The sequence below is a fragment of the Grampus griseus genome (genome assembly GCF_964374135.1).
Source record: "Grampus griseus genome assembly, chromosome: 9".
Lineage (NCBI taxonomy): Eukaryota > Metazoa > Chordata > Mammalia > Artiodactyla > Delphinidae > Grampus > Grampus griseus.
In genome coordinates this window covers 81,052,543-81,070,782 of record NC_139003.1, presented here as the reverse complement: position 1 = coordinate 81,070,782, position 18,240 = coordinate 81,052,543, and the positions used below count along the sequence as shown (strand labels likewise).

General features: G+C 34.1%; 1 protein-coding gene across 2 annotated transcripts in view; it reads right to left on the bottom strand.

Annotated features, from left to right (window-relative positions):
• The window catches only part of HGF (hepatocyte growth factor), a gene marked incomplete at its 3' end in the record, with an annotated part of 79,603 nt that overhangs the window by 22,620 nt on the left and 38,743 nt on the right, over window positions 1-18,240 (bottom strand). For both annotated transcript variants that reach the window (XM_082662258.1, XM_082662259.1), the window contains exons 8-9: window positions 7,736-7,910; window positions 3,891-4,018 (exon numbers count right to left, since the gene is read on the bottom strand). In XM_082662258.1, coding sequence (XP_082518384.1) covers window positions 3,891-4,018; window positions 7,736-7,910 — 303 coding nt within the window. The remainder of the gene's footprint in view (window positions 1-3,890; window positions 4,019-7,735; window positions 7,911-18,240) is intronic.

The following is an 18,240-nucleotide window of genomic DNA, read 5'->3' as shown; positions in this document are numbered from 1 at the left end:
ATGTTAAAGTACAATTTGGGGCTTTCAGTAGTAATTTAAAATTTAATTACATAGATTTCAACAAGTTTCCTAAGTTTATTCCTAAGTTTTTCTCAGTTTTGTTTCCTATTATAGATGTAGTTTTCTCTTTAATTAGATTTTCAAAACCATATATGAATGCTATTAATATTTGTATATTAATTGTGTATCCTACCTTAGTGATTTTTTTATTATTTGAATTCAGATTTCCAAATATATTACTATTATATCATTTTCACAAAAATCTTTTGCCTTTTTACCCAATCAATAAATATGCCTTCTTATCTTATTGTAAAAAATAATATCAATAATGCAATGTTAAAGAGAAATATAATGTTAAATTATATTTACAATATTAAATAGTAAAGGAGATGCTAGACATTCTTGTTTTCTTTTTGACCTTAATAAGAATACCTCTAATGTTTTCGCATCAAGTAAGTGGTGGTTTTATGACTGAGATTACATCTACATCTATATATCTATATGTATATACTATATATATATATATGAGTAGATATATGGGTGTGTGTAAGTATGTGTGTATTCCACAGATTCTTGAGTACTTTTATGAAAAATGCATGAATTTTGTCACAGTAATTTCAAAATCTATTAAGATTTGTTATATGGTTGTTTTTCTTACATCTAAGATGAATTATATTAATGGGTTTCTAAAACTGAACCATTTTTGTTCTCAGCCTAAACTCCACTCAATCATTATGTATTATTTACTTAATTTCTTTATTGAACTGTTCACTCAAATTTCATTTAAGATTTTTCTATTAATATTTACAAATGAGATAAGTCTATAGTTTTTTTCTGTGATACCTTTATCATGTTTAGGTTTCAATATTATAATTCCATCATAAAAATAATTTGGAAATTTTACTGCATTGGTTAAGCTACAGGGCAATTTACGTAGCATTGAGATCACCTGGTCTATGAATTCATCTAGGCATGATGTGTTTGTGGTGGAATACTTTATTAGTAAATTTCCATGTCTCTTCTGTAGGAATGAGTCTAAGTTTTCTTTCTCTATCAGAGTCAATTCAAATAACTTGAATTATCCTAGTATATTACCCATTTAACTTTCATTTTCAGTTTTTACATGAGGTTGTATAAAATAATCTCATGTTTTCCTGTTTCACTGGTTATCTCTGCCTTCATAATTATTATTTCATATATTTTTCCTCTCTTGAGTCAGTTATCTGGTGGTTGTCTATTTTGTTAATTTTTTCAAAGAATCATCATTTGGCTTTAATTCATTAGTTCTACTGTTTTCTTTTCTTTACCTTATTAATGTCTGCTTTTATCTTAGTTGTTTTCTTTCGTGTGTTGCTTTTGTTTTACTTTTTCCTCCACCTCTTTGAGTGGGAAATTTCATTTCCCTGTCTTCATTATGTATATTATTGATATAAATATTTAAAGCTGTGAATTGTGTTTTGTTTCCTGCCTTAAATGTACCTTATATAGTATAATACACTGTGTTTTATCAGTATTTTTAAAGAAATTCTGCAATTTCAGTTTTCTTTTTTTTAACAGAGTTATTTAATATCCAACTGGAAGAGCTTTTATATATATGTTAAATCAGATGTTGCAAGATTTGAGCAAAAGTTTTTAACTCATCAACCTATATGTGGAATTTATATTTCCTTCTATATAGAGAAGGATAAGAGCAACATCCTTTTGTGTGTGTGTGTGTGTGTGTGTGTGTGTGTGTCTGCATGCATACATATCAAACATGTAACAATCCATACTACTATCTTGGCAGTATTATACAATGACATAACTCTCTGTTAAAATTTCACAGCTGTATGTTGAATTGGCTAACAGTGTCTCTTAAGTAGGACTTATTCATTTTCAAATTGCCCCACAGAGCCTAGCACATTGTTGCATAAATCAGGTATAATATATTGTTAAAGAAAAGGAATATAATATATTGTTAAAGTATTAATGAAAAGGAAAAAGCATGGAGTAATGGAAAGGTCATTTTAAGGAGAATTTGAGTGACTCACAGTTGTGCTAATTTGAGAGTTCAGGCAAGTTATTTAAATTCCCTACAGCTAATTTCTTCATCTATTAATGTGCAGCTCTATTATATAAGCAATAACATCAGCTTAACTTTCAAAACCCCAAATCCTCATATTCTATTACCTGATCTTTGATAAGTGATATTTATGTACATAAAAGCATCTTAATACACATCAGAAGCTTATAAAACAATTGTTCTCACTTGCCTCTATCACTCAGAAATTATCAGTAATTGTTTAAATGACTAAGGCAGGGACAAAGAAGATCCAGCTGGTACCAAACCTTCCTTAATCATTGGTTTCAACTTTATTTCCAACTGACCTTTAAAGTCTGCCCAAGAAGAGTGAAATTGATTGAAAAGGGACTCATCTCTTCTTCCCTCTACAACTGTTTTCCGAGTTGTTCACAAAAAATGGCACTGAGGAAAGTCAGGGGATGGAAGAAGTATGTACAGGGCAATAAATCCATGAAATAGAGTTTTAAATTTGGCTTGGACTTTTTAGAATGATTTAGGACTGACCATGGCCATGACCATCATAATTAAATTTATGTGAAAGAATGTGATTATTTAAAAATCATAACTCCTAATTCATTATATACCAATAAATGCCCAGAGCCCATTATTATTAATTTTTGACAAATGATTTTTTAAACCTATTTCAACGTGACTTTTCTCAACCACTGCTCCCTGAAACAATTATTTTCAATGGTGTCTATGTTTCCAAGCACAATGGTGATTTATCCCAAATCCCACTATTACATAGCATCTCTACTACTAACACCCCAGTCCACATCACTCTCGTCTCTTGCCTAAATTACTGAAGCAATCATTCAGTTGATTCCCCTGTTTTGGCCCTTTGTCAGGAGTTCTGGCTATTTTTCATAATGCAGCCAGAGTCATCCAGTTAAAATTTAAGTCAGACAGATCGTGTAGTTCCCATCTTAGAATCCTACAACAGAGTCTCTCCCCTTTCAGAATAGAAGTGTAAATCCTTCCGTTTCTACTAGGCCTATGGAATTTTAGCCCAGTTGCTCTCTAACCTTGCTCATTCTGTACCAGCCACAATGATGCGCTGTTTCTTTCTTTTAACTTTTCAAGCACTCTCCCATCTCATGCCATTTTCATTTGCAGTTTCCTCTACCTAGAATGCTCTTTACAAGTATGTGCACGTGGCACATGCTGCTCCCTGACTTATTTCAGGTTCTCCTTAAACATTACCTTAATATGTAAGATCTTCTCAGACCATTAAAAGATAAAATAGCAACATCCTCCTCCCTCTAACTCTGGGACATTTATCTCTCTAGCACTTACACAAACTAACTTACTATCCCCACCTACTTTTTTTTTTTTGCATTACACGGGCCTCTCACTGTTGTGGCCTCTCCTCTTGCAGAGCACAGGCTCCGGATGCACAGGCTCAGCGGCCATGGCTCACAGGCCTAGCTGCTCCGCGGCATGTGGGATCTTCCCGGCCCGGGGCACGAACCTGTGTCCCCTGCATCGGCAAGCGGACTCTCAACCACTGCGCCATCAGGGAAGCCCCCCACCTATGTTTTAATTTTGCTTGTTTTTGTTCCTGGACATTAGTTCAATGGGGTTAGAGAATTTTGTTTTGTTTACTGGTATATCCACAGTGCCTAAAACTGTCCCTGGCACTAGTATACATTCAAATAAATAAAGGGATATTGAACAAATTAATATATAAAAGAAATCCAACTTCAGGCTTGGTGACTTTGTTTGCTAACAGTGCAACAAGAAATAAGTCTTCTGCTGTAATGTGTACTCCATTTAGGCATTTCCACTGAATTTAATCATGCCCACACTGCAAAATGTCAGCTATTACCTTGTCCACTTGACACATCACATTTTGGAATTTGGGAGCAGTAGCCAACTCGGATGTTTGGATCAGTGGTAAAACACCACGGTGACTCAGCCCCATCTGGATTTCGGCAATAGTTTTCTCTTAGGTCCCTATTGAGAATAAACATGTTAATGTAAATTGCCAGGGTTTCTTACATTGGTGAAGTCAGTGTTATTACATTTCTAGAATCCTAGAATGTATGCATTCTATAAATAGAGCCCTACGTTTTAGATTTAGGATAGTTATAACAGTTTAGAATTCAGTATACACAACTGACACTGCCCACATTACTGAAATAAAATGCTGTCAGATGTCAGAATTCTTTTTCTTCCACAGACCTGGAGTTTCACACAAACACTACTGCTTCGTGAAAGAGAGAAATAGTACCACTTCATTCTTCTCACTCATTTTCAAGACGTGGACTCTCAACTGTTACAATTTTTAAAAACTGGTCTGTTATTACTTTTTCATGGACTGTATATAATGTAGAAACACATTCTCTTTACAGAAGAAAGGCTATTATAATTAGTAGTCTTTAATTTCTCTTGTTTAAAAATGAAGTTCCACCTATTCAAACATTTGCCACAAAACACATGACAGATATTTCTTCTTTAAATTCTGTATTTCTTTGATTTATTTAATTCACTACATAGATTTCTTTTAATTCCAACATAGTTCTTTCTTGATTTAGAGATTACAACATGCAATTTTATATTTCTGTAAAATTAAATCCTAGTTACAATATAGATAACCTAACTATAGAAAAAGTTGTCAATGTAATACATGTACTTCCTTTATTTTACCAATGATATAGTTAGACATTTAGAGTTCACAATAAGGAAAAAGTCTAAACTAATATCTGTATATAAAAGGATTTTACCTTAATGCAAGGTTCATGTTAAATAAAATGTGAAATTTATGATTTGCTCTCCTGATAATGCTCTCTAATTTGAAGAAAGCATGTACTTTCTTTTCGTAAATCCCTGCTAATAATTTAACAAAATTAATATCCAGTCTGTTGGAAGGTACATTATTTATTTCATTTAGGCCCAATTAAAAATACTACACTTTTATTACTATCCAAATTGACCATTAGAAACTGAAAAGTTTTTAAAGAAGAAGCTTGAGTTTGGTTATAAAATCAACAGGTAATAGTTTATCTAGCCAAAATAGGTCCTGACACAACTGTTATTTAAGGTTGTAAGAACAGTGAATGCCAATAGCTAAGGCCATTGTATAGCAAATATTCTTATTTATAACCTATATTCAAGCCTTTACCCTTCTTATAAAATTATTAACTGGAATGATGAAGAAAATCTTTTCTTTCTTCTGACCAATTTATACTCATGTTTAAAAAAACAGTACAAAATACATGCATTGAATTTTACATAAAGTGTACGCAAATTTGCAATTTTTTTTTTTTTTTTTTTTTTTTTTTTTTTTGCGGTACGAGGGCCTTTCACTGCTGCGGCCTCTCCCGTTGCGGAGCACAGGCTCCGGACGCGCAGGTTCAGCGGCCATGGCTCACGGACCCAGCCGCTCCGCGGCATGTGGGATCTTCCCGGACCGGGGCACGAACCCGTGTCCCCTGCATCGGCAGGCAGACTCTCAACCACTGCGCCACCAGGGAAGCCCGCAAATTTGCAAATTTAGATGAATAATTAGTTAAATTATTTCAAGTTGTTAATTTAAGGCAAGATAATTAAACAGAGATCTGAGGCTATCAAAAATCTTAGTTTAGGCCTGCTTTTATAATCTATATCTAGAAGCACCTCATTAATCTAGATTAAGCAAGAATGAGAGTCAAGGTTTGCTCAGATATTTTTTCTAAGTTCTTTCCCTTCACTTGAAGAGAGAAGTGTTTATAATTATTAAAGCGAATTAATGATTATATGATTCATGTACATTCACCACAGGCAGTATTGTTCAGTTATAGTGTTTTTGTTTTGTTTTGATTGGAGTAAAATTGCTTTACAATGTTGTGTTAGTTTCTGCTGTATAATGAAGTGAATTATCTATATGTATACCTGTATCCCCTCCCCCTTGCACCTCCCTCCCTCCCTCCCCGCCCCCCACATCACGTTCATCACAGAGCACCGAGCTGAGCTCCCTGTACTATACAGCAGATTCCCACTAGCTATCTATTTGACACATGATAGTGTATTTATGTCAAACCTAATCTCCCAATTTGTCCCACCCTCCCCTTCCCACCCCGTGTCCACATGTCCGTTCTCTACGTCTACGTCTACGTCTCTATTCCTGCCCTACAAATAGTGTTTTAAAGATCGTCATTTGTAAAGAGTCTCAGTTTTGGGGCATATTGTGTTTAGTACAACCAGAGATACCCGACCAGTATTCCATTCTCTGCTAGCCCACAAACAGTAAAGGCATCAATACTCTGAGTAAAATGTTGAGTCAGATTTTATCAGTTTTATAACACAGCTCACTTTTTGTTTGTTTGACATTTATGTTTGGTTACCTTGACCAAATAACCAATTAAGAAAGAATGGCTTAAATTCCAATAACATGTAAGCTAAACTTTTGATCATTTTTAATTGTGAAATGTGTGGATTCAGTTTCTATAATTATTATCTTTTTTCTTACAGATGAGGTTCATTTGGGTACTTACACATACACAATCTCTAACTTGAGTATTACCAGTCATTAGAAGTTGACAAAAAGTGTGCATGGCACTGACACTGTCTCCTTTGTCTCCCTTAACTATTTGTTTCTCATTTTCTTTTCTCTCTCTACTTTTATGTTTATTTCTGAGGTATGAAACACATGGGTCAAAAATAGAGAGTGAATTGCTGTGAAGAAAATGAAGGAAATAAACCCCAGAGTGGCAACTCTAAATTTGTTATTATAAAATAATTTAAAAAACATAACAGATGAATATTTACTGTCTAAGCAAAGAACTCTGAATTGGCTTTTAAAATCTAAAAATAAAATAAAAAACCATAGACTATATCCCCTCTCCAGTGGATGGGCCAACTAATGTTCATAGTTCTCCATCTTGAAATGTTAAGCTCTCTTATTAAAAGCCAGTTACATAAAGGCAATATATGTTATTTATAGGTGCTATTTCAGCAAAGCCACTATGAATGACACGTGTGTTATAAATTTTAAAAGCAATCATTTTATGTTCCTAATAACAAGGTGGGCAATTTAAAAACACATGGCATTGTGGCTGTCTGTCTAACAAAAGTCAAGTGGTGAAGAAAAGCAGCCGTGGAGAAGAACATAACAGCTATGTAATTGATATTCAAGGGCAGTTTCTTCCGCTTGGTTCATCTAAACAGCTGTTGTATTTCCCCACTTTTTAAAGAAAATTTAGAAACAATAAAAATCACTCATTCAAAATTTTAAAAATAATTTTTTTCAAGGCTGAAAACTCATCAGTTTACAATGTTGGTTGAAATCAAGGTGTGCCTTGTAATCTCCCCTAAAGTTAATGTGAAAATTTAAGAAGGCACTAGTTTGAAACTTGCCTGGTTATCATTACCACTAATAGGTTTATTAAATAGACCTGCAAGAGCAAAGCTGTGATCAGAAACCTAGGGATGTGTTTCCCAAAGCATGGATGGTACATCAACCATCTGATTCAGAATCACCAAGAGTGCTTGTTAAAATGTATTATTTCAAGTTCAAATTTCAGACCTGAGCAATCAAAGTCTCTGGGGGGATGTATCTGCCTTTTCATTGCTGAATTTTCCCTAGGCACACTAAAGTTTAAGGATCACTCACACAGAAATTAGTAAAAAGCAACCACTCTGCCTCATTTCCCCCAGGGCCTACTGAAATTTATATTTCTCTAATTTACTCACTTGCACTTGAAATTTTCAGGAGTTATGTCATGCTGGTGAGGATACTGGGAATCCCAACGCTGACAGGGAATTCCATTCCAAATGGTATTGATGATGCCCCGGTAACCTTCTCCTTGACCTTGAATGCATTCAGTTGTTTCCATAGGGACATCTGTGTCATTCATAGTACTGTGAGCTATTGGTAAAAAGAAATATAAATTTAAATAAAATATTTCAATCTGTCATCTACCTCTTAGAGTTCACTTGCATTTTATTAGCAGGGTTTTCTGTCACATAATTTTTATAATAATTGAATGGAATAAAAAATTCAATTTATCACTACTGTCTCACTCAAACGAAAGGAGGAATTAACATGGTGGACTCAACCATGGAATTTCTCTGCTTATAAAAAGAACATTCTGGCTTGACTTTATCTAGACCTGTTTTAAAAAGCATCATTTAATAATATTTAAATTTCCTGGATCTATCTACTCATTATTAACAATAGGTGTAAAATCTCTCTATTTATTAATCCTTAAGTATTGCGTATATGTTTTTTAAAAATCACTTTTCTTACTTTTGAAATTGGAAAACATCTACAAATAATATAATGACCAAGTGGGGAAATTTTAGCACTGTGCCGTAAGTTTGGCCATTAAAAAAAGTACGAAAAAGAAAATTAATGCTAGTCTAGAGAACAGAGTTATTTTTTAAAAATCAGTTTGTCACTATTACTATCTCCATTCCAATTCTTTTCATTCAAACACTAAATTAGTTTATTCTTGAAAAATTCTTTAAAGGCATTTTACTTCCGTATGTCACTGTAACTTATACATGCCAAATATACAGTATTTCTGAAATGACTATACAGTTACTCCTAAAATTAGTTTATTTAAATAGTTAAAAAGTTGGTAATGGTATTAACCGTGGTTTTCTTCTAAAATAATAAATATATTCTAAGCTGATATGTTACATTTTTTCTTCTTAATCAACTTGTTGGCATTTAAGAAATATTACTTGCTTCTAGGCAGATTTATTTGTTGCCTTTTTCCTAGTCCAACTGCAGTGCTTTACCATACTTCATGAAGATCCTGAAAATCTCAGTAAGAAATTTTTTAAAGTACAAAATTAAATTTACCACAACTTGAACTCTTGTCTTTTGTCTTAAGGTTTACTCACTTGCATGAAATATAACTCAAAACATTCTGGAGCAACTAAAATTCATATACCTTCTCAAAACATTCATGAAAATGTTTGTTTCCATGTAAACTCCCCAATTACCTTTATAATCTAAATGGTTATTCAAGGTGCCTCTGCATAAAACTGAAGTTGACAGCCTCTAGGATAGTTTAAGAAGTGAATAAATAAATGTCTTTGATTCACCCATTCTGGAATTCGGTGCATCATTTCTCCAAAGGAGAGGTTAGAATTAGACATGCCTTCAGAGGCTAGGGATGTCTATAACAGTGTTCCATATTTAATGGTGTAAATTCTTTTAAAGTGGCTCTTTAACTTTATTTTAAATTTCTTTCTTTCTTACAAATAATTACTACCTTATGTGTCTGAATGCTTTATTTCATTGAGTTCCATGCAAACTAAGTAGAGCCTAAGTTTGGAGTTATTCTGTGAAGTTTTGTGGAAAAAAAAGGAGGATTAATTAATGACCATCCCAATCACTAGAATGTTTTGTGTACAGATTTCCAAAAATTGCCCTTTTAATAACTCTTCTTTTTAAAAACAAATCTCTTCTTCAGCTCATCTTAAAATGTGTTTTTATTTCTTATGTATCTACTTTAGGGAATAGAAATGCAGCTCAGAAATATCCTAAATTAAAAGGAAATTCAAATGGACATGAGGAAATGTCCAGAGATTGACCTATAGAATGGTCATTGAGAGTTGATGGCTTAGAAAATTTATATGTATTGATATTTGTAATATATATTGATTTAGGAAGAACAAAAATTTTGGACTGAGAGAAATGACTTCTATAGAAGAAGTTGGTGCTGTTTAACCAAGTTCATTACGACTGTAATATTACCTGAAGCTCTTTGATGAAATAGAAAATAAGATGGATTTCATAGGTTCTGAGGGTTAGAACTATATTTCATTAAAACAAATGCTACTAAGCTATTTTTCTGATGATTTGAGTTGATTGTTACATGATTTGAGGAAAATGAGTATGTGTGGGAAGTCTTTAAAGGGTGACAACTCTAAAACAGGAAAAAGTTCAAGCTTGTACTGACATATATCATTCTAATTGTAAAACTATGATGTGAAAGAAGACAAAACGAATGTCCCCAGGAATCTCTCAATTCATTAGCTTAACATTTTAAGAAGAAAAGTTTTGATTCCCCCACTTCTTGGGTACAAGCTCCTGGGCAGCAAATTTGTGACCTCAGTTAGGACTCAGAATACTGACAATGGGAGGAAGGTCAGAGTTAGGGCAGCCAGAGCAAAGCACTTCCACTAATCACAGATTTCATTGCCTGACTTGGGTACTACAGCTCTCTTACTTTCTTAGTTATTTGCGTGTGTTTTGTTTTATTCGTGTATTACTGATCCATTCTTCTCAGTACTGTTTTAGCACTGTGAACTTGTAACCAAAGGATCCAGTCTTGATGAGTCAACCAGGGCCACCTTTGGCTAGATATGGGCCTATCACATTTCACTAAATATCTAGTTCAAGGCTAAGCCCATCAGAGATTAACACACTGAGCTCCTTGGACTCTAGTATGATTTTCCAGACATCAACCTAAACAATGAAAAAAGAGGAATGATACAATTTAAAAGCTAGTAGAAGATTAAAATTTTTCTAATTTAAGGGTAAAGTTTTCAAATTTTAGGAGTCCCTGTGAAAAGAAATATCTATATTACAAAAACCTTAGGTCAGAGAAAAGAGTACCTATATAAGAATACTGAGGAAAATATTTCACTGCTGATTGATACACTAAAATTTCAGTGTCAAGTTCAGAGATCTGAATTGTTGTACTAACTTTGCACCTCAACTGCAGAGGTTCCCAGCAAGATTTAATTAAAGAATCTTTCACTTTAAAAGTAGCTATCATAAAATCCTCATTTGAACAATTATGTCAAAGATTTTTTTCTAAACTTTCATTATTATATTTTAAAACTTATGATATAAACTTATTTTAAGGGGGTCACTAAATATTCACTAAAAGACAATATAAGTTAAAATGGTTAGATTGAAAACCAAAATTTTGGATTTGGATTAAATAATTTGGATTATTTAACAGATTCTAATTTGGAGGTGGAAACTAGAACCTTTTGAAATTACAAAAATTACAGAATGCAAAGAATTACTGCACATTAATAAAATACAATATTGTACAGAATAAATACAAATTTTCATTAGGCCTTGCTATAAACTGAATGTTTGTGTCTTCCTCAAATTCATATGTTGAAATCCTAATCCCCATGTTATGGTATTAGGAGTTGGACCCTTTGGTAAATGTTTAGGTTGTAAGGGCAAAGCCTTCATAAATGGGATTAGTACTCTTATAAAAGAGACCCTGCAGAGCTTCCTTGCTCCTTCTACCATATGAGGACACAGGGCAAAGTGTGAACCATCTGTGAACCAGGAATCAGGCTCTCTCCAGACACCAAACCTGCTGTCACCTTGATCTTGGACTTCTTAGCCTCCAGATCTGTGTGAAATACATTTCTGTTGTTTAGAATCCACCCTGTCTATGGTATCCTGTTACAGTAGCCTGAGCTGACTAAGTCAGGCCCTATCAAGATGTAAAGAATCTAAATAATATTATTATTTTTGTCTCATTTTAATAAGCATCTGTAACTTTGAAATATATAACTAAAACAACTTGACAATGTTACTTATTGTTGTGTTTTAATTCAGTGGAAATATTTATTTTGATTTTAACTACAAACTAGCAGTATTCACATAGTATTTTTCTTTATTTAAAAAGTACCCTCTGAAGTTAGTGCATCTGTATTTATCCCATTTCACATTCAGCTGCTAAAAGTAACCCCATAAACAAAAGCTACATAATTCTGGTGGTAATGTATAGAATGAATAATATAGGCAAAAAAAGATATATTAGTACAACAAGGTAACTACAGTTTTCATCAATTAGTAAGAGTTATTTTGCGACTTCATGCAGCTGTTTAATAAATATTATCTGATGGGGACCATGATGAATGATTTGTCCATAGACCATTTAACTGTGATATAAATGTCTGATCTTTGTTGCCTGCTTGAATACTTATGATTCGAACAAAAGGAATTATTCCTGAACCGCAATAAAACAGACTCCTTCAGCTGTCCCACTATATAAACATCAAAATTTGGTGCCAAAACAAAACAAATGTTTCATGCCAATTGATTGGGAAAGGGCTATTAAATGTTGGGAAAGCTATTCCTTTGGACTTAATACTTAAACATGAGACCTGAAAAAGGGAAGGCTCTGAAGAGTCTCCAGTGGCCTAGTGAAGAGTTAAAGAAACACAGAAACATCCCCAATATCAGCTGAAGATTATCAAGTTTAGCCAAAGCAACATGTTTTTAAAATACTGCATCCCCGCATCCACAAATGTTTTTGCAAGTATGTCTACCAAGCTCACACTGAAAATACCAGGAACTCTTCTGAGAGTTCCTCACAAAACATTTTGCCAGGGGTGTCAGTGGTGGTCACCCTTTGGAAGCAGATGCAAAGATATTTATATGATCCTCAGTGGCCTGTGAGTGAAGGAATGTTTTTCTTTCATGACTGACATGAAGTTTTCTATTTGGAAATGCTTCAAAGAAAACAACATTTGCTCTTGAAATTTTTCAGTGTCCTGTTAGAACATGATCAAATATAATGGTTGCCTCTTGGAACACTAATTTCACTTTGCTGGTGTGGACCTGCTATGATCTGATTGCTCTACTATTTGGTAGAGAACTTTAAGGTTTGAATACATTTGTTGAGAGAATGAACATTAACTGTTATGTAATTGTTGGGAAGACCCTCTTGCCCCCCAACAGAAAGAGATCAACACAACAAGACAACATAGAATAAATCGAACCTTTTTCTCTGTGAAAGACTAGCCAAATCCTTGTGGAGAGGCCACAAGGCCCTGACAGAGGTCCGTGAATGGCAACTGGAGAATGTGAGTGCAAATGTATATTACAGAAAACCACACCTAGGGATCCATAAGCTTTACATGGACAATAAGTAAATCCTTATGTTTACTGTCCCCTTAACCCTCCAAAAAACCTGGATTTCTTAGTGGTGACAAGCTATTGCTATTCTTTTGCCTGTAGTTAAGAACAAGTTGCTTCTTAGGCCATTGGACAAATACCTGATTATTCTTGGAATAATTCAACCCAACCCACTTCTTATTCCCAGCTACTGAAGAGCAACTGAAATATAGGATTTACTTTATGATGGTCCCTGGATATTTAGAACAGTGTGTAAAGCTACTCTCCCATCAACAGACTTGTGCTCTTTGGGCCACAGAGGGCAGGATCAGGCTCAATGTAAATTTAAAGAGCTTCTTGTTTTAAAATTGACGTGGGAAAATAGTATAAAGACCTCCAAAGCACAAACCTCAAATTGCTTGCACGTTTTCTTTCCATGTGGACCTGGGATTCCTGTCTGAAACTTTTCTCTGGACTTTATCCAAGACGTTTCTGGTATAAAATACTCAAAAGACAAGACTTTCATGAAAGGTCTTCAATCCTATACTCTTACTCCTTAGAAGATGACTTGGAAAAGACCTCCAATACAAGATCTTTCCCTTGAGAAAGGATATTGATAGCATTGTTTTTTCCTGACACAGAATACAATAAGAGGATTATATTTCTATGAATCTCTGTTCTGGCCTTGGATGAATTAATAAAATTTAGAGAAATAATCAGCTTTCTTTAAGAAAGAAAATAATTTGCTAAAATTATTTTCCCAACACACAAAGACACTGAAGTTTAAAACGTTACATATTCCTTTAAAATGATGCCAGCATACACTAGTTACTAGGAGGAAGGATTATTTTTATGTAGTATCAATGGCAACATATCTTCTTAAGCTACTGTAACAAAATAAGACTCGGTGACTTAAACAACAGTAATATATTTTCTCATAATTCTGGGAGCTGTAAAGTCCAAGATTAAGGTGGCAGCCAATGGTTCCTGGTGAGAGTGCTCTTCCTGGCTTGTAGATGTAGGTATAGACATACCTTTTTGCTATGTCCTCATATGGTATGGAGAGAGAGATCACTCTCATCCTCTACTTATAAGACCACAAATCCCATTGGATTAGGATCCCGCCATTATACTTCATTATCCTTTATTATCTACTAAAAGCCCTAGCTCCAAATGCATTCAGGGCTTAGAATTCAATATATGAATTGTGGGTGCTGGGGAGCACAATTCAGTCCACAATGATAATTTTGATAGAAATCTTAACTATCAAAGATCTGCCTCAGCCACACTTCTGCAGTGGAGAGTTGTTCAACAGGTAATAAAGTTTCAGTTATGCAAGATGAATAAGTGTTAGAGATCTACTATGTATAGTAGATCTACTATACTATGTTGTACATAGTACCTATAGTTAGCAATACTGTGTTGTATACTAAACAGTTGTTAAGAGAGTTGTATTCTTACCACACACACACACAAAGGCAAGAGGGGGCAGGAGGAAATATTTGCAGGTGATGGATATGGTTATCATCTTTGATTGTGGAGATGGATTCATGGGTGTATGCATATGTTCAAACCTATCAAACTGTGTACATTAGATATGTGATGTTTTGACATATCAATTATACCTCAGTAAAGCTCTTAAAAATATAAAATGGCTGTGGACACTTACATATCTAGAAGTTTAAAAAATAAGAAGGAAAAGAAAGAGGAAGTGAAAAATAAGGTAAAATATGACAAGATTTGTTTATTTTGTTGAATGAAAAGCCATCAAGACATCAAGCAATGAAGGAACAAAACTAGCTCATGGAAGCATGAAAACTGACAATGAGTTGAGGTGATGGGAAGAAGGTATGAAGCAAATCTTCCTGGTTGGCAATGTTTGGGAAAAGCCAAGTTTTCATATGAAAATCAAGAAGCATAGAAGAAATTCCAGGAGACACTAAAAGAAAATGAAAACTACCACTGAGCAGGAAGGTAACCGTGGTTCATTCAACAAAGACTTATTGAACTCCTGTCACATGCAAGGCAATATGGTAATTCTGTGGAATACAAAAACAACCTGGTCCTTACTCTTTTGGAGCTTACATATTTTGATAGAGACAGCTATTAACCAAATAACTTCAGAAATAAATGTAAAAACCAAATTCTGAGAAGTACATGGAAGGAGAGGTTTATGTTGCTATAAATATACAATAAGGAATTTGACCGAGTCAGGGGAAGTCAAATGAAAAAATGATAACTGACTTGAAATTTGAACAATGGGTAGCTGTCAACTAGGTGAGGAAGGAAGAGAAAATTTTTCAGGGGAGAGGAGATGGCAGGGGTGAAGGAACTATAATGAGAATATGGAAAATATGAGGTATAGGGAGAAAACTATTCTGGCTGGAACAGAGAGCATGGAGAGAAATGTATATGAGGCTAAAGATAGGGGTGGAGGAGTAAAGGATGGTTTTGTTTTGTCTGTGTCCTAAGATCAAAGAAAATGATTAAAGAGTTTTAAACTGTTGTGTATGTGTGTGGTATGCTAGGCATAGGGAATGATATATTCAGATTTTTTTTTAACTGTCATCCTGTTTGCAGTGTGGAGAAGGGATTGGAGGGGAAAGCTGGTGAACGTGGATATAGCTCCACTCAGAAGGCCACCCAAATATTCAAGATGAAAATATTGCTGTCTTGGATAAAGGAGACTGTGATGAAGTGAAATGGAGATTTGATAGATACATAGAAAATAAAATTGACAGGACTTAATGATGGATCAAATGTGAGGAGTGAAGGAAAGAGCATGTTTAGGATTGTTCTAGGCTTTTGGGTTTTAAACTGTGTAAATGGTGGTACCAATCATGCAAAAGAGAGCTTAAAAAAAGCAGATTAGACCATCCTATAGGATAAATGAAGAAAATCAGAGAAAAAGATAATAAACGATAAAAGTCTCCAACCAGGCAAGTTGCTGGTGGTAAAAGGTGGGGAACAATTGGAACAGCCAACAGGTATATCCTAGCAGGTGTACTTTAATGGGACATCAGCCTTACACGTATGACATGTAGCAAGAAAGTTGTTCTCAGAGGGATACCTGGGGTTCCAGAGATCTTTTCAGGGATCTAGGAGGTCAAAACTGTTTTCATAACAATGCTAAGATGTCACTTGTCCTTTTTACAGTGGAATTTCCAGTTGCACTTGATGTATGATGTCCCAAAAGACTGAATGCGGAAGCAAATATGAGACACTCAGCTATCGACTTCTAATTAAGGTAAAGAAATTTACAAAAAATCTAAAGCAACGTCATTGTCCTCCCTATTTTTCTGAAAAAAAAGTTATTTTTCTTTTAAAATGTTATATTTATTAACATCCAATGAGCTTATTATTTTTAATGAATTAAATGTTTTTAATTTATGTTTTAATTTCCAATACAGTAGATATTGATGCATGTAACCCACGCAGACAATTTGGGGTTCTCAATAATGTGTAAAGATATCTTCAGTCCAACTGATTTAAATACTCAATGGGATATCTAAGGGACATCAACCACAAGATAAGGGACATTAACCACAAGTTAGCTTTTCAGTTGCCAAAGAGCTACTAAAGTTCACTTCAGAAAAGCACGATTAGTCCCAACAAATATTATTTCTCTCTGAAAAGCAGTGAACTAATGTATAGAACAAACTCTTATTCAGAATATGAAATTATTATTATAGGGGAAAACCATAAAAATATCAGTACTTCATTTAAGCACTGCATGGGACTTCCAATCTTGCTATATGTTTGCAGTGTCTTAAAATTTCATATTCTTGGACGTCTGTTAAAAGTTACACAGCCAGAATATGTGTGGGCTGCTGCCATTTAGGTAGACATCACCTTCTGAAGAACATGGTGTGAAGGAGGACTGAGAAGGCCTGTCCCAGAATACCCTGCTACACACTTGTCAGGGGATGAGCAATGTTCATCCTTCACTTTCAGTGTTATACTAATTGTAAGATTGAAAGTTGGAAGCAAAGTGACAAGAATAAATTTGTAGTTCATTCAGCTTTTTAACAAATAAAAGGAATTGAGAGCAGTATTCAATTCTGGATCTGGTGTAAACAGCCCAGTGTCAAGGCAGTGTCAGCTTTTACTTTACTAGTTCATGCTAAAATTCTGAAATTTTAATTTTATCATAGATCTTGGTCTGTTTTGTTCACTTCTAGGAAAGTTCCCAGCAACTAGAAAAGCATGTGATGTATAAGAGCTATTCAACAAATATTTATTTAATGAATTCTATAGAAAAGGGGCAAAAACTCATTATGCTCTCTCTATGCTTCCTGGGATTGCTACTATGTCCAAGGCTTCTGCTATCACATTCACTTATGACTCTGCATGACCTTCAGAGAAGACTGAACTTAGATGTACTTTGAGCACAAACATGAAGCACCTGCATCTCAATATAAGCAGAACCAAACTTATTATCTTTCTCCTCAAATTTATACCTCTCTTAAATATGTATCATCTACCCAATAACTTAGGAAGAATATTAGACTTTACCTTTTCCCTCTCATTTCCCACATTATCCAATTCATCATTATATATGGGACATTCTAACTCTTTAATATTGCTCACATCCTCCTCCACATTGTTTTGTCCCTGCTTACTGCCTTAGTTCACATTCTCTTTCTTACTTGCCTGTTAAAATGAACTCTTATCAGATGCACCGGCCTCCATGCTAATTACCCAGAATACATAGTAATTCTTCTGGACCAGTAGTCTTCAAATGTTGTTGGTTTCTTTAATTTGTTTTTGTTTTTGCTCCTGTTACTGAAATAATTTTGAAGAAATATTTATATTCCCTCTCTTGTTTTTAAAGTTGACATCTACATTTTTTGTGCTAAGTTTAAATAGCTGCAAAAGATGTGGTTTCTAGCATGTTTTAACTATCGATAGTTTTAAATTGAAAATTTTTATATCACTCTTCTAAATGGATTTAATGGACTCTAAATACCACAGTGATTTGATACCTATACCTTTTTCTGGATAAAATGTACATTATCAAGTTCTTTTTCTCCTTGAATCATTTTTCCATTCCACTTTACCCACAGAATGTTATTTTAGTGTAATGTATTTTATTTTATGTTGGAGAATCTTTTATTCCTCACCTATCATACTTTCCTGAAAGATTTTTATATACTTAAATTTTTAAAAAATTTCTTGTGACCACAAAATTCTAAGAGATAAATGTACACTATACTAAACACACACACAGCCACAAACACACAATTATATATATATATGTATACATGTTATGGATAGAGTTATACAATTATTAGCAGAACGTAAATGATAAACAGCATTAATATATAGTATTTTCAAAGGTCTCTTTGTTTAGTGTCCCCAGGACAGT